We start from the raw sequence: 24,752 nt of genomic DNA on the forward strand, positions 1-24,752 counted from the left end.
TTTCCCTCCTCTTTGTGGAGTATTTCAGCTAATGTCATCACTGTGGGGATCTGGGAGCCTCTTGCTTTCCTGACCTCTGGGACTTTCTGACTTTTACCTCCAGTTCCACATCCCCCATTGCTACATATGTTTCTTACCTTTCCTGATCCACTGGATACCTCCCCTGTCTCCTCCCACACCTGATACTGCCCCCTTTCCCCTTCCCCTCCCCCTCCTCTCTTCCTCCCAAGTTCCTCACACCCTTCTACTTACCTTGATTATGTTGTTCACCCTTCTTTGGTCTCCCTTCCTCTTGAGCTTCATGTGATCCATGAGCTTTATCATAGGCATTCCAAGCTCTGCCTAATCCACTTATCAGTATGTACATACCTGTGTGTTCTTTCGTGACTGAGTTACCTCACTCAGGATGATATTTTCTAGGTATATCTATTTGCTTGTAAATTCCATGGAGTCATTGTTTTTAAATAACTGAGTAGTACACCATTGTGTAAATGTACCACATTCTCTGTATCCATTCCTCTGCTGAGGGACATCGGGGTTGTTTCTAGTTTCTGGCTATTATTAATATGGCTGCTATGAACATTGTGAAATGCATGTCCTTATTACATGTTGGAGCATCTTTGGGTATAAGCCCACGAATGGTATAACTGGGTCCTCAGGTATATCCAATTTTCTGAGTAACCTCCAGACTAATTTCCAGAGTAGTTGTACCAGCTTGCAACCCCACCTGCAATGGAGGAGTGTTCCTATTTTTCCACATCCTCACAAATATTTACTGTCACCTGAGTTTTTGATCTTAGCCATTCTGACTGGTGTGGGGTGGAATTTCAGGCTTGTTTTAATTTGCATTTCCCTGATGACTAAGGATGTTGAGCCTTTCTTTAGATACTTCTCAGCCATTTGAGTTTCCTCAGTTGAGAATTCTCTGTTTAGCTCTGTTCCCCATTTTTAATAGGGTGATTTGGTTCTTTGGATTCTGTTTTCTTCAATTCCTTATATATATTGGATGTTACCCTCTATCGGATATAGGATTGTTAAAGATTCTTTTTCCCAATCTGTTGGTTGCTGTTTTGTCCTATTGACAGTATCTTTTGCCTTATAAAAGCTTTCAATTTTATGAGGTCCTTGGCCAATTCTTGATCTTAGAGCATAAGCCATTGGTGTTCTGTTCAGGAAAATTTCCCCTGTGCCCATGTGGTCGAAGTTTTTCTCCATTTTCTCTTCTATTAGATTCAGTGTATCTGGTTTTATGTGGATGTCCTTGATCCACTTAAACTTGAAATTTGCACAAGGAGATAAGAATGGATCAATTTATTTTTATTGGATACTTTATATATTTACATTTCAAATGTTATACTTGCCCCCTTCCCATCCCTGCTACCAACTTCCCTCTGCTTCTATGAAGATGCTCCCGCTCCCACTTCAAAACCCTGGCATTCCCCTACACTGGGGAAATGAGCCTTCACAGGAACAAGGACCTATTCTCTTATTGATTCCAGACAATGCCATCCTCTGCTACATATGTAGCTGGAGCCATGGGTCCCTTCATGTGTATTCTTTCGTTGGTGGTTTAGTCCCCGAGAGCTCTGAAGCATCTGGTTGATTGATATTGCTGATCTTCCTACAGGGTTCCTACAGGATCTTCACCTTCTCAGTCCTTTCTCTGGTGACTGCTAGTTGAAAAAGCAAGATTTTTTGAAAATGCTGTCTTTTTCTCCACTGGATGGTTTTAGATCTTTTGTAAAAGATCAAGTAAACATAGGTGTGTGGTTTCATTTCTGGGACTTCAATTCTATTTCATTGATCTACCTGTCTATCTCTGTACCAATACCATGTAGTTTTTATCACAACTGCTCTGTAGTACAGCTTGATGTCAGGGATGGTGAGTCCTCAGAAGTTTTTTTATTGTATAGAATAGTTTTTGCTATCCTGAGTTTTTTGTTATTCCAAATGATTTTGAGAATTGATCTTTCTAGCTCTATGAAGAATTGAGTTAGAATTTTGATGAGGATTGCTTTGAATCTGTAGATTGCTTTCTGGAAAATGGACATTTTTACTGTATTATTGTGCCAATCCATGATCATGGAAGATCTTTCCATCTTCTGAGATCTTCAATTTCTTTCTTTAGGGACTTGAAGTTGTCATACAGATCTTTCACTTGCTTGATTAAAGTCACAATTAGGTTTTTTATATTATTTATGACTATTGTGAAGTGTGTCATTTCCCTAATTTCTTCCTTAGACTGATTATCCTTTGAGTAGAGAAAAGCTACTGATTTCTTTGAGTTAAATTTATATCCAGGCACTTTGCTGAAGTTGTTTATCAGCTGTAGGATAGAACTTTTGGGGTCACTTAACTATACTATCATATCATCTGCAAATAGTGATATTTTGATTTCTTTCTTTTCAATTTATATTCTTTTGACCTCCTTTTGTTGTCTAATTGTTCTAGATAGAATTCAAGTACTATATTGAATAGATATGGAGAGAGTAGGCAGCCTTGTCTAGTCCCTGATTTTAGTTGCTGCAAGTTTCTCTCAGTTTAGTTTGATGTCGGCTACTGGTTTGCTGTATATTGCTTTTACTATGTTTGTATGGGCCTTGTATTCCTGATCGTTCCAAAACCTTTGGAAGGGATGTTGAATTTTGTTACATGCTTTTTTAGCATCTTATGAAATGACCCTGTGGGGTTTTTTCTTCCTTAGAGTTTGTTTACATGGTGAAATCTATACTTTGATTGATTTCCCTATATTGAACCTTCCCTGCATCCCTAGGATGAAGCCTACTTGATCACACTGGAAGATTGTTTTGATGGTTCTTGGATTCAGTTTGCAAGAATATTATTGAATATTTTTGGCATTGATATTCATAAGGGAAATTGGTCTGAAGTTCTCTTTCTTAGTTGGGTCTCTGTGTGGCTTTGATATCAGCATAACTGTGGCTTCATAGAACAAATTGGGTAGTGTTCTTTCTGTTTCTATTTTGTGGAATAGTTTGCAGAATATTGGTATTAGGTCTTCTTTGAAGGTCTAATAGAATTCTGAACTAAACACATCTGGTTCTGTGCTTTTTTTGGGTGGAGGGAGATTTTTAATGACTGCTTCCATTTTTTAGGGGCTATGGGACTGTTTAGATAGTTTATCTGATCCTGATTTAACTTTGGTATATGGTATTTGTCTAGATGTCCATTTCTTCCAGATTTTCCAGTTTTGTTGAGTATAGGTCTTTGCAGTAGGATTTGATGATCTTTTGAATTTCCTCAGTTTCTGTTGTTATGTCTCCCTTTTCATTTCTGATTTTGCTAATTTGAATAATGACTCTTTGCTTTCTGATTAGTCTGTCTAAGGGTTTATCTATCTTGTTGATTTTCTCAAAGAACCAATTCCCAGTTTTATTGATTCTTTGTATAGTTCTTTTTGTTTCTACATGGTTGGTTTCAGCCCTGAGTTTGATTATTGCCTGCTGTCTACTCCTTTTGGGTGCATTTGCTTCTTTTTGATCTAGAGCTTTCAAGTGTGCTGTCAAGCTTTCTCTAGTTTCTTTTTGGAGGCACTCAGAGCTATGTGCTTTCCTCTTAGCACTGTTTTCCTTGGGTCCTATAAGTTTGGGTATTTCGTGTCTTACATTTTCATTAAATTCTAAAAAGTCTTTAATTTCTTTATTTCTTTCTTGGTCAAGTTATCATTGAGTAGAGTGAGGTTCAGCATCCATGTGTATGTGAGCTTTCTGTTTTGGGGGTTTTTTTGTTGTTTTATTTTGTTGTTTCTGTTATCACCTTTTCCATGGTGATCTGATAGAATGCATGCGATTATTTCAGTCTTCTTGTAATCTTCAGGCTTCTGTTGAGGCCTGTTTTATGACTGATTCTATTGTCAGTTTTGGAGAAGGTACCATGAGGTACTGAAAAGAAGTTATATTCTTTTAGGAATAATATTCTTCAGATACTTGTTAAATTCATTTGGCTCATAACTTCTGTTAGTTTCACTGTGTCTCTGTGTATTTTCTGTTTCCATGATCTGTTCCTTGACGAGAATGGGTTGTTGAAGTCCCTACTTTTACTGGGTGAGGTAAAATGTGTGATTTGAGCTTTAGTAAAGTGTTTTTTATGAATGTGGGTGCCTCTGCATTTGGAGCATAGATGTTCAGTATTGAGAGTTCATCTTGGTAGCTTTTTCCTTTGATAAGTATGAGTGTCCTTACCTTTTTCGATAACTTTTGGTTGAAAGTCAATTTTATTTGATATCAGAATGGGTACTCCAGCTTATTTCTTGGGACCATTTGTCTGGAAAAAAGTTTTTCTAACCTTTTACTCTATGGTAGTGTCTGTCTTTGTCACCAAGATAAGTTTCAGTCACTGAGATGCTGGGTCCTTTTTATGTGTGTCCAGTCTGTTAGTCTTTTTATTGGGGGAATTGAGTCCATTGGTGTTAAGAGCTATTAATGATAAGTGATTGTTGTTTCCTGTAATTTTTGTTGTTAGAGGTGGAATTATGTTTCTGTGGCTATCTTTTTTTGGATTAATTGAAAGATGATTACTTTCTTGCTTTTTCTAGGGTGTAGTTTCCCTCCTTGTGTTGGAGTGTTTCATCTATCATTTTTTCGTTGGGTTGAATTTGTGGAAAGATATTGTGTAAATTTGTTTTTGTCATGGAATATCTTGTTTTCTTCATATATGTTAATTGAGAGTTTTTCTGGGTATAGTAGCCTGGACTGGCATATGTGTTCTGTTAATACTGTATGACATCTGCCCAGGATCTTCTACCTTTCATAATCTCTGTTGAGAAGTCTGGTGTAATTCTGTTAGATCTGCTATTATATGTTACTTGACCTTTTTCCCTTCCTGCTTTTCTTATTCTTTGTTTGTTTTGTGTGTTTGGTGCTTTGACTATTATGTGACTATTTCTTTTCTGGTCCAATGTATTTGGAGTTCTGTAGGCTCTTTGGGGTTTTTTGGGGACTTTCTTTAGGGATATATTCTTCTATAATTTTCTTGAATATATATACTGGCCCTTTAAGTTGGGAATCTTCATTCTCTTGTATACCAATTATACTTTGTTTTGGTCTTAGTGTGTCCTGGATTTCCTGGATGCTTTGGGTTAGGATGTTTTTGCTTTTTTCCATTTCTTTGACTATTGTGTCAATGTTTTCTATAGTATCCTCTGTCCCTGAGGTTCTCTCTTCAATCTTTTGTATTCTGTTGGTGATGTTTGAGTCTATGACTCCTGAACTCTTTCCTAGGTTTTCTATCTCCAAGGTCTCCTAGGTTTTTTCTCTCTTTGTGATTTCTTTATCATTTCTATCTGCAATTTTAGATCCTGGAAGGTTTTGTTCAAATCCTTTACCTGTTTGGTTGTGTTTTCCTGTAATTCTTTAAGGGATTTTTGTGTTTCCTCTTTAAGGGCTTCTACTGTTCTCCTGTATTTCTTTAAGGAAGTTATTTATGCCTTCTTCAAATCCTCTATCATCATCATGAGATGTGATTTTAAATCAGAATCTTGCTTTTACATTGTGTTGGTGTATCTAAGACTTGCTGTGGTTGGAGAACTGAGTTATAATAATGTCAAGTGGCTTTAGTTTCTGTTGCATAGTCTCTTACACTTGCCCCTTACCATCTGGTTATTTCTGCTGTTAACTGGTCTTGCTGTCTCTGACAGTGGCTTGACCCACCTATAAACCTGTGTGTCAGCACTCTTGGGAGACTGCCTCTCTCCCAGCTGAATCTGTGGCACAGGATCAGCCTTAGGCTCAGGTGGAAACTGGAAGGATCCTGTTTCAGACTGTGCCTTGGTTCCTGTGTTCTGAGAGCTCCAGGAAGGTCCCTCTTGGGCCAGGTATTTGAGTTGAATCATGGTTTCACCAGTGCTCTCAGGTGTGTCAACACTCTTGGGAGATCAGCTCTCTCTGAGTGGGATTTAGATATGATGTGCTGTGGCATAGGGTCATCTCCAGGTGCAGATGGGAACCAGAAAGATCCTGTCCCAGGCTGGTAATTTTCAAACTTTTGATCAATTTCAAAACATACATTCTTCTCCAAACCACAATGTTAATGAGATTTTAGAACTCTTATTATTTGTGAAATAGCAAGTATAATTCTTTAAAATAATAGTATTTCTATGCTGCAATGAACATCATTTTCTATGCTGGACTGCTAGATTTTGATCTATTAAATATAAAATCATCTGGTTAGAGAAAGAACCTTTATTAAAAAAGTATTCGATCAATATATTTAAGTTGTTTGAACAAAATATGTATTGATTAAAATTCCATCAACAGAATATAAAAGGGCAGTTTGTTAAAATCTAGAAATATATAATTCATTTATTATTTGTAGTGCTGTTTATCAAACAACTTGAAAAAATTACACGGTATAATGTTATTTTAAAATCCAAAATCTATTCTGTAATCAATCAAATTCTTAGCTGTAAGCCTCAGTCAAACAAAAAAGATGAGTTCTTCTACTAGATAAGAGACAGTATAAATATTCCAACTTGTAAGTCCAGGAATTGAAAACCACAAGAAAAGATGTTAAGCAAGTCGGAGACACAGCAGAATCAACAGTAAATCTTGTAGTCTCAGATCCCATATATGATACACATAGTGGCAGCATCTGACTTACAGGCCTGTCTCAGTGCTAGGCTATTTGTGGCATGTGTTGCTTCTCAGTCTATTTTGCTCAGTGCCTGCAGGTTTCCTCAGCAGGTATCTCCCAGTCATAGTTTATCAATGCCCTATTACCTCTCATGCAAATTTTCGCTCACTTTCAGAGAACCCCTGAGAGGAACCTAACCAGATAAGCACAACCTGGTCTCGTGGGCTTTTTACTGGACTATTGTTCCAACACCTCTGTACCTTTAACACTGTACATGCTTGAAAACCGAGTGTCTCATAGATGAGGCCATGTTTTCTTGGGCGTTCAAGGAGAATGTGGTCTTCTTATTGCAGCAGAGGCCAATCTGATAAACATTTCTCTCTATAGCCCCTTTGCACAAGAGAACACCCAGAGCCTCTATATTTTCAGGCATCATCATTTTAAATTTATGGTAATCAAGTGGAACAGCATATTTATAAAATAAACATCAGGTAAGTTTATGGATTTATAAGTACGTATTGTGAAAATAGTGAAAATTCCTTCTGTAAGTTAAATGAGATAAAATTAGCATTGTGAATGGAATCGAATTGAAATGTATGTGCATCATATAGTCTGGGCTTTATAAAGAGCATCATAAGGACAAAAGAGGTAAAATACATTATTATTCATATGACCTACTCATTTTGCATGATTTCCATAAAATGCCCCTAGAGAAAAGAGTTTCTGTACCATATGTTTTTTAAATACACAGAATTTATGTGACTAGTCCTTTAAATATTTGTTCTGAAACCATGTGATACTTAAAATTTTTCATAATAATAATTTCTTTTAAATGTGTCTTTTAGGCTTGAACAGGAAAATTCAAGTTTAAGAAATAGAGTAAGACAGAATACAGGGAAAGATGAAGAACTTCTGAAAGATTCAGTAAGTATACATTTGCACATTTGTTAATATTAATCATTTCTGTGCTACTGTAAAGGGACTTATCTTTGACAGTAGTAATGACAGTATTTTAGGTAATATGACTTATTTTGCTGATGACAAATTAAAAATGTATTTGATACATTTGTGCTGCTTCTACTTGAGAATGGCAGTGCGTGTTCCACTGACTTCATAGAGAAGTCTTCTCAATCCGCAGAAAGGATGATTTCTTAGTAAGATTTGCTGTTGAATAATGTCTCAAAACACTTTTCTTGCCTCATGAGCCTGGGTAACAAAAACGAAGTAACTATTCACCAAACTTTACAGATTTCACTTTCATTCAGTTTCTTTCATAGAAATTGAGATTAGAGGATTTCATTGTAAACATGGAGTTGGAACGGTGCTGTAGTCATTCTTACCACTGGTGTCCATAAGCCACAGTAGATCAGCTCCTGACGTTACATTAGACAGATACAGCTTTCAGAGGTAGTAGACATTTTTTAACTGCTGATCTTTGCAATGGATGAAGAGATATTGAAAATTTTTATAAAAGTAGTTTTTATTTGTGTCTCTAATTGCCATCTTGGAGGCTTATTGCCTAGTCCTGGAAGCTTCTAGCCTCTCTCCATTCTAATGTAGGCCTAGAATGTTTTTGTTTTCAGGTTCTGAGACATACTGTGAATAACCTCACTCATTCTTGTTAGCTAGACTCATAGTGGCTGCTTCCACTCAGTTATGTCTCCAACTCCTCTTCAAAATGACTGGTTCAACCTGGCATTTCTCTTGGCTTCAATCTAACTCTAGCAATCGGTTAATACTTCCGGCTCCATCTCATTTTCTGGCTTGTTTTGTCTTCACCTGTGTCCATATTATTCTCTCTTCAACCTGTCTTTGTAGAACTCTCCTAAAAAAGCTGCCTTCTCTTACTTGCATTCCTTCTACTGCTCCCTTAATTAGCTTCCATTTCTTCTCTCTTCTCATGAGAGTTGGGCAGATCCTATTCTGCCAAAGCTTTCTCTGATTTGTTACTCTGTTTGCCACTCAATTCGATATCACTTTCAAACATGGGTGCTTCTTTCTACAAACTACCTTGACTTTTATTGTTTGGGAATATAAGTGAGGACTAAAGTCATGTATGAATTCTAGCCAGAATAGCCATGCTGATGGATTAAATTCTTTCTACAAGTTTTTTTCTTAGATTTCAAAGAAAATCACCCTCATTGTATTAATATTAATATGCTTTCCATATATCTGAAATAATGATATGTTGATAAATATTCTTGTAACAGAATGACTGGAGTCACTTTTTATGAAACTGTCAGACATAAATTTATTAAGATCTCAACAATTATATTTCTACAAGTATGTTGCATGTATTTTGAAAGATTTTCAAAAATAGAAATCAATACCACAAAAAGATGTCAATGATTAAGAAAATCTTGATATTAACATAATAATATATAAATGAGAAGGGACTTTTCTATTAAATTAATTTATTCACACTATATCTCAATATCATTTCCCCCTTTCCTCCAAGTACTCCCTCAGAGATCCTCCCACATTTCCTCTGGATGCTAGCACCTCCATCATCTCCCTAAACATGTCCTTGAGGCCTAGAAATATCCTTTCTGACTGAGTCCAGACAAGGTAGATCATTTTGGGAACAGGATCTCAGGCAGGCAACTGACTCAAGGACAGCCCCTGCTACAATTGTTTTAGAATCCACATGAAGACCAAGCTGCTCATATACATCATATATGCAAGGAGTTTAGGTCAATCCTGTACTCACTCTTTTTTTTGGTAATCCAGGCTCTGGGAGAATCCAAGGGTACCATTAGATGACTCTGTTGGGCTTCCTCTGGAGTTCTTGTCTTTCTCGGATCCTCTCAGTCCTTCTTCAAACTCTTCCATATGGCTCCTAGAGCTCCATCTAATATTTGGCTGTGTATCTCTGCATCTGTTTCAGTCAGCAGCTGGGCTAAGCCTTTCAGAGGACAGTTATGCTAGGTTCCTGATGACAAGCATAGAAGTGTATCATTATTAAGCTCAGGGGTTAGTTTTTGCCCATGGAATGGCTCTATATTTGGGACAGTCATTGGTTGGCCATTTGCTCTTTCTCTGCCCCATATTTCTCCCTGTACATCTTCTAGGCAGGACACATTTTCAGAGAAGGTTGTGTGTGGGTTCTTGTCTTTATCCCTGCACTGGGAGTCCTACCTGAACCAGGAGGTGGCCAGTTTGATTCTATATTCCCCATTGCTAGGAGCCTTAGCTAGAGTAACCCCCACAGAGTCCAGTGACTCTGATCACTAGCATGTCCTAGAACTTCCTCTGCTGCCCAGGGTAGGAGAGGAGATGTGAAGAGAATGGGCAGGGTGGGTGACCAAGTACAAGGAGTGGAGTGAGAATGGATTAGTGTAAAATATCTTGAGGGGATAATTCCTTCCCTACAAATATAAATATCCACACATTCTAATTTTCTTTCTGTTCCTTGGATGATTCAAACTAAATGGAAGAGGAGAGTATTGTTTCAGCTTACAAGTTATATATAGTCCAACTACGTCTAGTCCATCTCTGACTACTTTTTAAGGAAACCTGTATTCTAAACCAGCTAGGATAGAAACTAAAGGCAGGACCTTGGAAGCAGGGAGTGGAGAAGAGACCACAGAAGGGTACCTATTACTTCCTAGGCTCATGTTCTGTTACTTTTATTATAGCCCCAGTAAGCCTGCTTAGGGATAGTACTGTCACAGTAGACTGGGCCATAGTACATCAATAAACAATCAAGAAAATGTCCCCCAGACATGACGTAGGCCAGTCAGATGGAGGCAATTCATCAGCTGAAAGTTCCCTTTCCCAACTAGTCAAGTTGAAAACCAGGATTGACATTGCAAAAAAAAAAAAATCTAAAGTTTCTGTTTATGTTCAGAAGCAATTCTCTCAAAGCATTGTCTGCAAGAACTGAATGATAAGGAAGACATAGATTTTTAAGTGACCTGAGTTAAGAAGTAGGTGCACTGAGTTAAAGTATTTAAGACAAAAGAATTCTGAGAGACCTTTCATGTGAACAAAAGTGGACAGGACAGAAGTAAGCATCGGAAGTCGCTGGTTTGAAAGGCAGGTTTGCTTGAAGAGCAAGGTGTGAGGTTGATCATTGTTCATGATTGCTTTCAAGAAGTGAAGAATAATGAAGGCTTAAAATAAAACATGTGCTTAATGACCTGGAGAGTTTAATAGTAAGCAGGATTGAAAAAGGAGATTCAATATACATGAAGATGATTAGTGATAGAAACTATTTGTAGATGAGGTCAGGTCTTTCAGGATAACTAAGGCTTCCTGAAAGAAAACACCCAATGAGAGATGAGAGATGTTTCACTTATTATAGGGAAGACATCTTTACAAACAAAGTCTGTAAATAAGCATTTGGAAAAGTTAATGGTGAACAACATTAATCAATTTGATGTCTTGAGGATGGTGATTATTTTGAAGTTTGTAATTAGTTGTATCATACTCAAAAATGGAATTTGTGAGCCTGTCTAAACATATTGCCATGAACTCATTAAAAGTAATATTTCTAAGAAATAAAAAAGGGTATCTATATTTTTAAAAATATTTTTCTTTTATGCAAAGTCTGAAAAAGATGAAAAACAATTAAAGAAGTATACTAAGGTAAATCAATCCCTGAAAAATAGATTGGAGAAGGAATGGAAGAAAAATAAAGAACATGTAAAAGAGCTAGCCAGGTAAGATTTTTAATATTCCAAACTATTCACTCATTTATTAAGTGGAAACTTTCTCAAAAGCTATGAAAAATTTGATTGCATATCTGGATTTCCATAAACAAATTATTCTATGTAAAGTATATTTATTTTTGAACTCGTATTTTTGAGCACGCTTTGCTGGTTTCTTTTTTTTTTTTTCCCATCTTTATTAACTTGAGTATTTCTTATTTACATTTCAATTGTTATTCCCTTCCCGGTTTCCAGGCCAACATCACCCTAACCCCTCCCCTTCCCTTTCTCTATGGGTGTTCCCCTCCCCACCCTCCCCTCATTACCACCCTCTCCCCAACAATCACATTCACTGGGGGTTCAGTCTTGGCAGGACCAAGGGCTTCCCCTTCCACTGGTGCTCTTACTAGGCTATTCATTGCTACCTATGAGGTTGGAGCCCAGGGTGAGTCCGTGTATAGTCTTTGGGTAGTGGCTTAGTCCCTGGAAGCTCTGGTTGGTTGGCATTGTTGTTCATATGGGGTCTCAAGCCCCTTCAAGCTCTTTTAGTCCTTTCTCTGATTCCTTCAACAGGGGTCCCGTTCTCAGTTCAGTGGTTTAATGATGGCATTCACCTATGTATTTGCTGTATTCTGGCTGTGTCTCTCAGGAGAGATCTACATCCGGTTCCTGTTGTCCTGCACTTCTTTGCTTCATCCATCTTATCTAGTTTGGTGGCTGTATATGTATGGGCCACATGTGGGGCAGGCTCTGAATGGGTGTTGCTTCTGCCTCGGTTCTAAACTTTGCCTCCCTATTCCCTGCCAAGGGTATTCTTGTTCCCCTTTTAAAGAAGGAGTGAAGCATTCTCATTTTGTTCATCCTTCTTGAGTTTCATATGTTCTGTGCATCTAGGGTAATTCAAGCATTTGGGATAATAGCCACTTATCAATGGGTGCATACCAAGTGTGTTTTCCTGTGATTGGGTTACCTCACTCAGGACGGTATTTTCTATTTCCATCCATTTGCCTATGAATTTCATAAAGTCATTGTTTTTTTTTTTTTTTTCGGAGCTGGGGACCGAACCCAGGGCCTTGCGCTTCCTAGGCAAGCGCTCTACCGCTGAGCTAAATCCCCAACCCCAAGTCATTGTTTTTGATAGCTGAGTAATATTCCATTGTGTAGATGTACCACATTTTCTGTATCCATTCCTCTGTTGAAGGGCATCTGGGCTCTTTCCAGCTTCTGGCTATTATAAATAAGGCTGCTATGAACATAGTGCAGCACGTGTCTTTGTTATATGTTGGGGTATCTTTTAGGTATATGCCCAAGAGAGGTATAGCTGGGTCCTCAGGTAGTTCAATGTTCAATTTTCTGAGGTACCTCCAGACTGTTTTCCAGAATGGTTGTACCAGTCTGCAATCCCACCAACAATGGAGGAGTGTTCCTCTTTCTCCACATCCTCGCCAGCATTTGCTGTCACCTGAGTTTTTGATTTTAGCCATTCTCACTGGTGTGAGGTAGAATCTCAGGGTTGTTTTTATTTGCATTTCCCTTATGACTAAAGATGTTGAACATTTCTTTAGGTGCTTCTTAGCCATTCGATATTCCTCAGTTGTGAATTCTTTGTTTAGCTCTGAACCCCATTTTTAATAGAGTTATTTGTCTCCCTGCAGTCTAACTTCATGAGTTCTTTGTACATTTTGGATATAAGACCTCTATCAATTTTAGGATTGGGAAAGATCTTTTCCCAATCTGTTGGTTGCCATTTTATCCTAACGACAGTGTCCTTTGCCTTACAGAAACTTTGTAGCTTTATGAGATCCCATTTGTCGATTCTCGATCTTAGAGCATAAGCCATTGGTGTTTTGTTCAGGAAATTTTCTCCAGTGCTGATGTGTTCGAGATTCTTCCCCACTTTTTCTTTTATTAGTTTAAATGTATCTGGTTTGATGTGGAGGTCCTTGATCCACTTGGACTTAAGCTTTGTACAGGGTGATAAACATGGATCAATCTGCATTCTTGCTGACCTCCAGTTAACTACATGCTGACCTCCAGTTAAACTAGCACCATTTGCTGAAAAATGCTATCTTTTTTCCATTGGATGGTTTTGGCTGCTTTGTCAAAAATCAAGTGACCATAGGTGTGTGGGTTCTTTTCTGGGTTTTCAATTTTATTCCACTGATCTATCTGCCTGTCTCTGTAACAATACCATGCAGTTTTTATCACTATTTCTCTGTAATACTGCTTGAGTTCAGGGATAGAGATTCCCCTGGAAGTCCTTTTATTGTTGATGATAGTTTTTGCTATCCTGGATTTTTTGTTATTCCAGATGAATTTGCAAATTGTTCTGTCTAACTCTATGAAGAATTAGATTGGAATTTTGATGGATATTGCATTGAATGTGTAGATTGCTTTTAGTAAAATGGTCATTTTTACTATATTAATCCTGCCAATCCATGAGCATGGGAGATCTTTCAATCTTCTGAGATCTTCAATTTCTTTCTTCAGAGACTTGAAGTACTCATCATACAGATCTTTCACTTGTTTGGTTAAAGTCACACTGAGATATTTTATGTTATTGGGGACTATTACAAATGGTGCTGTTTCCCTAATGTCTTTCTCAGCTTGTTTATCTTTTGGGTAGAGGGAGGCCACTGATTTAATTGAGTTTATTTTATACCTAGCAATTTTGCTGAAGGTGTTTATCAGGTTTAGTTGTTCTCTGGTGGAACTTTTGGGTCACTTAAATATACTATCATATCATCTGCAAATAGTGATCTTTTGACTTCTTCCTTTCCAATCTGTATCCCTTTGATCTCCTTTTGTTGTCTGATTGCTCTGGCTAGGACTTCGAGAACTATACTGAATAAGTAGGGAGAGAGTGAAAAGCCTTGTCTAGTCCCTGATTTTCATGGGATCACTTCAAGTTTCTCCCAGAAACTTAGCTTCTGGTTTGCTGTATATGGCTTTTACTATGTTTAGATATGGACCTTGAATTATTGTTTTTTCCAGGATGTTTTTCATGAAGGGGTGTTGAATTTTGTCAAATGCATTCTCAGCATCTAATGAAATGATCATGTGGTTTTTATCTTTCAGTTTGTTTATATAGTGGATTACATTGATGGTTTTCCTTATATTAAACCATCCCTGCATACCTGGGATGAATCCTACTTGATCATGATGGACGATTGTATTGATGTGTTCTTGAATTCGGTTTGCAAGAATTTTATTGAGTATTTTTGTGTCAATATTCATAAGGGAAATTGGTCTGAAGTCCTCTTTCTTTGTTGGGTCTTTGTGTGGTTTAGGTATAAGAGTAATTGTGGCTTCATAGAAGGATTTCCATAGCATTCTGTCTGTTTCAATTTTGTGGAATAGTTTGGATAGTATTGGCATGAGGACTTCCATGAAGGTCTGATAGAATTCTGCACTGAACCCATCTAGACCTGGGCTCTTTTTGGTTGAGAGACTTTTAACGACTGCTTCTATTTCTTTAAGGGGTTATGCGGTTGTTTAAATGGTTTATCTGTTTGTGGTTTAACTTTGGTATGTGGTATTTATCTAGGAAATTGGCCATTTCCTCTAGATTTTCAAGTTTTGTTGAATATAGGCTTTTGTAGTAAGATCTGATTAATTTTTGGAATATCCTCTGATTCTGTTGTTATGTCTCCCTTTTCATTTCTGATTTTGGTAATTTTGACACACTCTCTGTGTCCTCTGGTTAATCTGGCTAAGGGTTTATCTATGTTGTTGATTTTCTCAAAGAACCAGCTTTTGGTTCTGTTGATTCTTTGTATAGTCCTTTTTGTTTCTACTTGGTTGATTTCAACTCTGAATTTGATTATTTCTTGCCTTCTACTCCTCCTGGGTGTATTTGTTTCTTTTTGTTCTAGAGCTTTTATGTGTGCTGTCAAGCTGCTGACATATGCTCTCTCCTGTTTCTTTCTGCAGGCACTCAGAGTTATGAGTTTTCCTCTTAGCACAGCTTTCATTGTGTCCCATAAGTTTGGGTATGTTGTACCTTCATTTTCATTAAATTCTAAGAAGTCTTTAATTTCTTTATTTCTTCCTTGACCAGGTTATCATTTAGTAGAGCATTGTTCAACTTCCATGTATATGTGGGCGTTCTTGCCTGATTGTTATTGAAGACCAGCCTTAGCCCATGGTGGTCTGATAGGACGCATGGGATTATTTCTACCTTTCTTCATCTGCTGAGGCCTGTTTTGTGACAGATTATATGGTCAATTTTTGGAGAAAGTACCATGAGGAGCTGAGAAGAAGGTATATCCTTTTGCTTTAGGATAGAATGTTCTGTAAATATCTGTTAAGTCCATTTGGTTCATAACTTCTGTTAGTCTGTCTATGTCTCTGTTTAATTTCTGTTTCCATGATCTGTCCATTGGTGAGAGTGGGGTGTTGAAATTTCATACTATTATTGTGTGAGGTGCAATGTGTGCTTTGAGCTTTAGTAAGGTTTCTTTTATGTATGTTGGTGCCCTTGTATTTTGAGCATAGATATTGATCATTGAGAGTTAATTTTGGTGGATTTTTCCTTTGAGGAATTTTAAGTGTTCTTCCTTATCTTTTTTGATGACTTTTGGTTGAAAATCAATTTTATTCGATAGTAGAATGGCTACTCCAGCTTACTTCTTCAGACCATTTGCTTGGAAAGTTGTTTTCCAGCCTTTTACTTTGAGGTAGTGTCTGTCTTTGTCTCTGAGATGTGTTTCCTGCATGCAGCAAAATGCTGGGTTCTCATTATGTATCCAGTTTGTTAATCTGTGTCTTTTTATTGGGGAATTGAACCCATTGCTATTGAGAGATATTAAGGAATAGTGATTGTTGCTTCCTGTTATCTTCGTATTTGGAGGTGAGGTGTGCTTCTCTTCTCTTTGTTTTGTTGCAAAAAGATTAGTTTCTTGCTTTTTCTAGGGTGTAGCTTGCCTCCTTCTGTTGGGCTTTACCATTTATTATCTTTTGTAGGGCTGTATTTGTAGAACGATATTGTGTAAATTTGGTTTTGTCATGAAATATCTTGGTTCCTCCATCTATGTTAATTGAGAGTTTTGCTGGATACAGTAACCTGGACTGGCATTTGTGTTCCCTTTGGGTCTGTATGACATCTGTCCAGGATCTTCTGACTTTCATAGTCTCTGGTGAGAAGTCTGGTGTAATTCTGATAGGTCTGCCTTTATATGTCACTTGACCTTTTTCCCTTACTGCTTTTAATATTCTTTTTTGTTTTGTGCATTTGGTGTTTTGACTATTATGTGATGGGAGGAGTTTCTTTTCTGGTCCAATCCCTTTGGAGTTCTGTAGGCTTCTTGTATGTTTATGGGCATCTTTCTTAAGGTTAGGGAAGTTTTCTTCTATGATTTTGTTGAAGATATTTACTGGTCTTTTGGGCTGAGAATCTTCACTCTCTTCTATACCTATTATCCTTAGGTTTGATCTTCTCATTGTGTCCTGGATTTCTTGTATGTTTTGGGCTGGTAGTTTTTTCCGTTTTACATTATCTTTGACAGTTGTGTCGATATTTTCTATGGAATCTTCTGCTCCTGAGATTCTCTCTTCTATGTCTTGTTGATGCTCGCATCTGAGACTCCTGATCTCTTCCCTAGGTTTTCTATCTCCAGGGTTATCTCCCTTTGTGCTTTCTTTATTGTTTCTATTTCCATTTTTAACTCCTGGATGGTTTTGTTCATTTCCTTCTCCTGTTTTATTGTTTTTTCCAGTAGTTCTTTAAGGGATTTTTGTGTTTCCTCTTTAAGGGCTTCTAATTGTTTATTTGTGTTGTCCTATATTTCCTTAAGGGAGTTATTTATGACCTTCTTAAATTCCTCCATCCTCATGTTAAAATGTGATTTTAAATCTAGATCTTGCTTTTTCTGGTGTGTTTGGATATTCAGTGTTTCCTTTGGTGGGAGAATTGGGCTCTGATGATGCCATGTAGTCTTGGTTTCTGTCACTTGGGTTCCTGCGCTTTCCTCTTGCCATCAGGTTTTCTCTGGTGTTAACTTGTCATGCTGTTTCTGACAGTGGCTTGACCATCTTGTCAGCCTGTGTATCAGGAGTGCTGTAGACTTGTTTTCCTGTTTTCTTTCAGCCAGTTATGGGAACAGAGTGTTCTATTCTCAGGCGTGAAGTCATTCCTGTCTACTGGCTTTCAGCTGTCCCTGTGGGCAGGAACCAGAAGGGCCTGCCCCACTTCCATGTTCCTGTGCACAGGGGGCACAGATGGCACAAGGCATTTTCCTCTTGCATCAGGAATGTGGGCAGAGAGTAGTCTCCTCTGGTTTCCCAGGAGTGTCCCTCTGAAGGTCTAACTTTCCCCCATACCGGATTTGGGTGCAGGGAGCTGTTTGACTGTGTCAGTTCAGTTGGATCACAGGGTTCCTGCAGCTTGACTGCTCCTATCTTCCAGTTTCCTCTTGGGCCAGGGATGTGGGCAGGGGTGGGCAGTACTGGCGGTCTCTCCTGCCCTGCAGTCTCAGGATCGCCCACCTGTCTGGGTGGTGAGCTCTCTCTCCCATGGGGTTTGGGAGCAGGTTGCTGTGAGCCAAGATCAGCAAGGTTTGGGCCCCATCTAGAAACCAGAAGTGCCCGGTCCTGGAGGAATTTTGCCTTTGTGAGTCCTGAGTCCACCAGGCAGGTCACTTGGAGCAGAAAAGTTGGTCTTACCTCTGTTCTCGAGCCTGGAGTCCCTTCTCAGAGCCGGGTTTCAGCTCTCTGTGAGGGCAGCAACCAGAAGGGCCTGCCCCGCCTTTGCTCGGGACCCTATGCACAGGGGGCCCAGATGGTGGTAGCCATTTTCCTCTAGAGTCAGAAATGTGGGCGGAGAGTAGTCTCCTGTGGCTTCCCAGGCATGTCTGCCCCTCTAAAGGTCTAGCTCTCCCTCCCACGGGATTTGGGTGCAGGGAGCTGTTTGACCAGGTCCCTTCAGATCCAGGATGTGTCTGGACCACAGGTTGAATGCCCCTATCATCCTGTTCCCAGAGGCCCTATACCAGGTTTGGTATTTTTATTGTGTCCTGGATTTCTCGAATATTTTGAGCTTGGAGTTTTATGCTTTTTGTGTTTTCTCTAACAGATGTGTCAAGGTCTTCTATTTTATCTTCTACAACTAAGAGTTTCTCTTTTATGTCTTTTATTTTGTTGGTGATGCTTGCATCTGTGACTTCAGGGTTGTCTCCCTTTGTGTTTTATTTAATGTTTCTATTTTCATTTTTAGATCCTGGATGGTTTTGTTCAATTCATTCACCCATTTGATTGTGTTTTCTTGTATTTCTCTGACAGATTTATGTGTTTCCCCTTTAAGGCCTTCTACATGTTTACGTGCACTCCTATATTTTGTTTATTTTTTAAAATTTATTTAATCATTTTTGCACCCCAGATTCCGCCCCCCCCAGTTCACCCTCTGTCTGTTCCACCTCACATACCTTCCCCCCATCTCCATGAGGATGTCTCCAACCCCCATGTCCCACCCCAATAGACCTCCTCACTTTCTGGGGCCTCTGCTCTCTTGAGGGTTAGGTGTATCTTCACTGACTGAACCAGGCCTGGTAGTCCTTTTCTGTATATGTGTTGGGGGCCTCATATTTGCTAGTATGTGCTGCCTGGTTAGTGGTCCAGTATCTGAGAGATCTTGAGCATCCAGGTTAATTGAGATTGCTGGCCCTCCTACAGGGTCGCCCTCCTACAGGGTCGCCATCCTCAACTTCTTTCAGCTTTTTTCTAATTCAACCACAAGGGTTAACAGCTTCTAGCCATTGGTTGGGGGTAAATATCTGCATCTGACCCTTCAATTGTTTGTTAGGTCTTTCAGGGGAGCAGTCACAATAGGCCCCTTTTTGTGGACACTCCATAGCCTCAGTAATAGTGTCAAGCTATGGGGCATCCCCTTGAGCTGGATCCCACTTTGGGTCTGTCTATGGCCCTCCTCTGCCTCAGGCTCTTCTCCATTTTTGTCCCAGAAGTTCTTTCAAACTGGGTCACCATTTTTGACTATGGGATGGCAACTCCATGCTTCACTTGATGCCCTGCCTTTCTGCTGCAGGTGGTATCTACAAATTCCCACTTGCAACTGTAGGACACTTCATTTAATCTCCCTCCTGTTGAATCCTAAGAGTCCCTCAACCCCCAGGTCGCTGGTATATTTTGGAAGGTCCCCTACTTACTATCACCTGAGGTTGTCTGTTTTCATCTTTTTTGCTGGTCCTCAGGGGTTCAGTCCTATTCCCCAACCCGATACCTGATCTTGTTTCCCTCTTCACCTCCCTGTTTTATTTCCCACCCAGGTATATCCCTCCCATCCTCCTCCTGTGATTGCTTTCTTCTCCCAAGTGGGATTGAGGCATCTTCCATTGGGTCCTTAGGCTTGTTAAATTTTGGGAGTTCTATGGACTGTATGCTGGGTATTCTGTATTTTTCTGGCTAATATCCACTTATTAGTGAGTCCTTTTGGCTCTGAGTTGCCTCACTCAGGATGATATTTTCTTTTTCCATCTATTTGCCTGCCAAACTCAGGATGTTCTCATTCCTGATAGCTGAGTAGAATTCCATTATGTAAATGAACCACATTTTCTGTGCCCATTCTTCTGTTATGGGACATCTGGGTTGCTGCCAGCTTCTGGATATCACAAACAAGGCCACTATGAGCATAATGGAACATGTGTCCCTGTGGCAAGGTAGACATCTTTTGGGTATGTGCCCAGGAATGGTATAGCTAGATCTTCAGGTAGATCTATTTCTAATTATCTGAGGAATCTCCAGATTGATCTCCATAGTAGTTGTACCAGTTTGCAATCCTAGCAGCAGTGGAGGGGTGTTTTACTTTCTCCACATCTTTGCCAACATTTGTTGTCCCCTGAGTTTTTGGTCTTAGCCATTCTGAATGGTATAAGGTGGAATATCAGGGTCGTTTTGATTTACATTTCTCTGATGACCAAGGACTTTGAACATTTCTTTAAGTTCTTCTCAGCCATTGGAGATTCTTCTGTTGTAAATTCTCTGCTTAGTTTTATACCCAATTTTTTTGATTGGGGTGTTTGGTGGTTGGCTTCTTTTTTTATTGGATATTTTTCAGTATACATATCAAATGCTATCACCTTTCCCAGTTTCCCATCAATAAACCCCCTATCCAATCCCCTCACCTTTCTGAGGGTGATCCCCACCCAACCACCCACCCCTCCCCACCTCCCCACTTTGACATTCCCCTACACTGAGGGGTCCAGCCTTGGCAGAACCAAGGGCTTCTACTCCAGACACTTGCCTGAAGTTGTTTTTCAGCTGTAGAAGTTCTCTGGATGAATTTTTGGGTCGCTTATGTATAGTATCATAGCATCTACAAATAGTCATACCTTTACTTCTTTACCAGTTTGTATCCCCTTGATCCGTTTTTCTTGTCTTATTGTTTGAGCTAGAATTTGGGGTACTATATTGAATAGATATGGGGTGAGTGGGCATCCTTTCCTTGATTTTGGGGGGATTGTTTCAAATATCTCTCCATTTATTTTAATATTGGCTATTTGCAGCAAATTGCTTTTATTATGTTTAGGTATGAATCTTGAATTCCTGATCTGTCCAATACTATTATCATGAAGTGGTGTTGTATTTTGTCAAATTATTTTTTAGCTTCTAAAGAGATATTTTTTCTTTGAATTTGTTTATGTAGTGGATTACATTAATGAATTTTCATATACTGAACCAACCTTTCATCCCTGGGATGATGCCTACTTGATTGTGGTGAAGGATTGTTTGGATGCTTTCTTGGATTCAGTTTGCAAGAATCTTATTTAGTACTTTTGCATTGATATTCCTAAGCTAATTTGGTTTGAAGTTCTCATTTTTGTGTATCCTTGTGTAGTTTAAGTATCAGAGTAATTGTGGTTTCATAGAATGAATTAGATAGTGTTTCTTCTGTTTCTATTTAATGGAATATTTTGGGGAATATTGACATTTGGTCTTCTTTGATGGTGGTAGTATTCTGCACTAAAGCAATCTGGCCTTGGTCTTTTTTTTTTTTTTGGTTGGGAAGTTTTTAATGATGTTTCTACTTCCCTAGGGGATATGGGACAGCTTAGATAGTTTATCTGATCTTGATTTAACTTTGTTATGTGGTATCTATTTAGAAAACCATCCATTTCATCTAGATTTTCCAGTTTTGTTGAGTATAGGCTTTTGTAGTAGTATCTGATGATTTTTTTTTAATTTCCTCACTTTCTGTTATTATGTCTCTACTTTCATTTCTGATTTTGTTAATTTGGCTGGGGCTTTAACTATTTTGTTATTTTTCTCAAAGAACCAGGTTTGGTTTTCTTGATTCTTTGTATTGGTCCCTTATTTTCTATTTGGTTGATTTCAGCCCTAAGTTTGACTATTTCCTGCCTTCCACTCATCTTGGGTGTGTTTGTTTCTTGTTCTACAGCTCTCAGGTGTGCTTTTAAGTTGCTAGTGTAAGATCTCTCCTATTTCTTTACCAGGGTACTTAGTGCTATGAGTTTTCCTCTTAGCACTACTTTCATTGTGTCCCTTAAGTTTGGGTATGTTGTGTCATCATTTTAATTAAATTCCAGGAAGTCTTTAATTTCTTTCTTTCTTTCTTCCCTGTCCAAGTTATCATTGAGTAGACAGCTGTTTAGTTTCCATGGGAATGTGGGCTTTCTGTTCTGTAATTGAAGAACAATAGTGATCTGATAAGTTGTATGGGATTATTTCAATCTTCTCATAAGGATCAAGAATTGTTTTGTGACCAAATATATGGTCAGTTTTGGAGAAGGTACTATAAGGTTCTGAGAAGAAAGTGTATTCTTTTGTTTTATGGTGTAATGTCCTGTAGATGTATTAAATCCATTTGGTTCATAATCTCTATTAATTTCATTGTATTTTTGTTTAGTTTCAGTTTCAATGACCTGTCCATTAGTGAGAGTAGGGTATTGAAGTTTTCCACTATTATTATGTGGGGTTCAATGTGTGCTTTGAGCTTTAGTAAACTTTATTTTATGAATATGGGACATTTTGGACATAGATGTTCAGAATCGATACTTTCTCTTGGTGGATTTTTTATTTTGATGAATATGAAGTGTCTTACATCTCGATAACTTTTGGTTGGAAGTCTATTTTATTGGATATTAGGATGGCAATCCAGCTTGTTTCTTGGGACCCTTTGCTTGGAAAACCTTTTTTTTTTATCATTTTACCAGAGGTAGTGTCCATCTTTGTTGTTGGGTTGTGTTTTTTTGTATGCAGTAAAATGCTGGATCCTTTATACTTATCCAGTCTGTTAGCTTATGTCTTTATACAGGTGAGTTGAGTTCATTAATATTAAGTGATATTAAAGCCAGATGATTGTTAGTTCCTGTTATGTTTGTTATGTGCATGTGGTTCTCTCCTTTTGGCTTTGCTGTGAGATACTTGTCTTTTCTTTGCTTTAAATACCCTTCTACTAGAGTTTTCCTTCTAGAATCCTCTGTAGGGTTGGTTTGCTTGATAGATATTGTTTGAATTTGGTTTTTGTCCTGGAATATTTTGGTTTCTTCATCTATGTTGATTGAGAGTTTTACTAGGGATAGTAGCGTGGGCTGGCATTTGTATTCTCTTAGAGACTTCATGACCTCTGATCAGCTTCTTCTGGTTTTTAATGTCTCTGTTGAAAAGTTTGGTGTAATTCTAATAGATCTGCCTTTATGTGTTATACCTGGGCCCTTTTCCTTTGCAGCCTTTAGTATTCTTTCTTTCTTCTGTGCATTTAGTGTGTTGATTATTATGTGATGAGAGAATTTTCTTTTCTGGTCCCATTTACTTGGTGTTCTATAGGCTTCCTATACATTTAGGGCCATCTCTTTCTTTAGGTTAGGGAAGTTTTCTTCTATGATCTTCTTGAAGATGTTTTCAGGTCCTTTTATCTTGGAATCTTCGTTCTCCTATGTATTTGTGTGTTCAGGGCTTGCAGTGGTGGGAAAAAAGAGTTTTCTGATGATGCCAGAATATACCGGCTTCTGTTGCTTATAGTCTTGTGTTTACCTCTCACCATCTGTTTTCCCCTGGTGTTTGCTGGTCTAGGTGTTTATACTGGAGCCTGCCTCTTTTGTCCCTGGGTTGCTTCAGGTCTCCTTGTGACCTGTGACCCTGCCTATAGCAGACCTCCTGTGGGGTCTTCAGAGGGGCAGAGAAGCTGCTGATCTGTTGCCTGGCTAGAGCAGATCTCCTAGGTGGCTTTCAAGCTGTTTTCTTGTGTGAAGCTGTTCACCAGCTTCTATGGATTCTGGTTTCTGTTTCCCTGTTTTTGGCAGAACTCCAGGGTGGTCTTCAACCCAAGCTGTGGTGTCTTCTGGGAAGCAGACAAGCCTGTGATTAGTTTCCTCATGTTTACCAAAATTCCTCAGATTCCTTCAGGTTGTGGTGTCAGTTGCCCTATGTGCAGGGGACATCCTTGGATGCTTTCAAAGCTTTGGTATCAGTTGCCCTGTGTGCAGTGGTTCTGCTGGGGTGCCTCAGGCTGTGGTATTAGTTGCCCAGTTACCCTGTGTGTAGTGTATATATCTCCTGGGATGCCTGTAAGCTATGGTGTCTTAAGGGGACTAGACTAGCTGGCAGTCTGCCCTAGCAGAATGTGCTTTCAGAAAGAGGAGTGGAATTCAGGGTTTGGGGCAATGATGGGTTCTGAGTCTACTGGACTCCCAGTAATAGCTGTGGGACTTCGGGGGGGGGGTCCTTTATGTGCAGTAATCTCCTGGGATGCCTGCAGTCTGTGTTGTTTTCAGACGAGCTGACTTGATGGCAGTCTGCCTTAGCCAAAGGTGCTGGCTGGAAGGGGCTTTCTTGTATTTCTTTAAGGGAGTTATTTATTTCCTTTATAAGTCCTCTATCATCTTCATGGTGAGAGTTTAGATCTTTGAATCTTGCTTTTCAGGTATGTTGCAGTATCCAGGGCTTGCAATGGTGGGAGACAAGTAGCACTGGTTTCTGTTGCTTATGTTCTTGAGCCTGCCTCTCACCATCAGGTTATCTCTTTGGTTAACTGTCCTTGCTGTCTCTAAATGGAGTCTATCCCTCCTGGGAGCCTGTGATCCCGGGTGTGTCAGAATTCCTGGGGGTCAAGTTATCTCTAGGTGTGTGTGGGTTGGGGGAGGCCAGAGCACAGCCTCAGCTCCCAAGTGCAGGTGCACAATCCAGAAGGAAACCTCTGGCTGGGCAGGGGTTCGTACATCCCCTGAGTCCCAGAAGGGTCCCAGTTAGGCTAGGTATTGTGACAGGGTTTGGGACTTCACCTGTGATCCTGGATGTGTCAGAACTCCTGGGGGCCAAACTGCCTCTAGTTGTCAGATGAGTGGGTGGGGATCCAAAGCACAGACTTAGCTCTCAGTGCATGTGCAAACTGTCAAGCATAGAAATTCTAGCAGTGGTCCTACTCTGAAAATAATAAATAAATAAATAAATAAATAAATAAATAAATAAATAAATAAATAAAAGCAAGTAAGAAAGAAAAGTTTCTCTTACTCCAGCAATTATCACCTTCCAATAAAAATTCAG

General features: G+C 39.0%; 1 protein-coding gene across 1 annotated transcript in view; it reads left to right on the top strand.

Moving 5' to 3' along the window:
* LOC116883975 (ankyrin repeat domain-containing protein 26-like) overlaps positions 1-24,752 on the top strand; it is a 199,246-nt gene that overhangs the window by 129,425 nt on the left and 45,069 nt on the right. The window contains exon 33 of the mRNA XM_032885209.1: positions 7,434-7,512. Within this exon, the coding sequence (XP_032741100.1) occupies positions 7,434-7,512 (79 nt within the window). The remainder of the gene's footprint in view (positions 1-7,433; positions 7,513-24,752) is intronic.

This window comes from Rattus rattus, chromosome 14, assembly GCF_011064425.1.
Source record: "Rattus rattus isolate New Zealand chromosome 14, Rrattus_CSIRO_v1, whole genome shotgun sequence".
NCBI classification, from domain to species: Eukaryota; Metazoa; Chordata; class Mammalia; order Rodentia; family Muridae; genus Rattus; species Rattus rattus.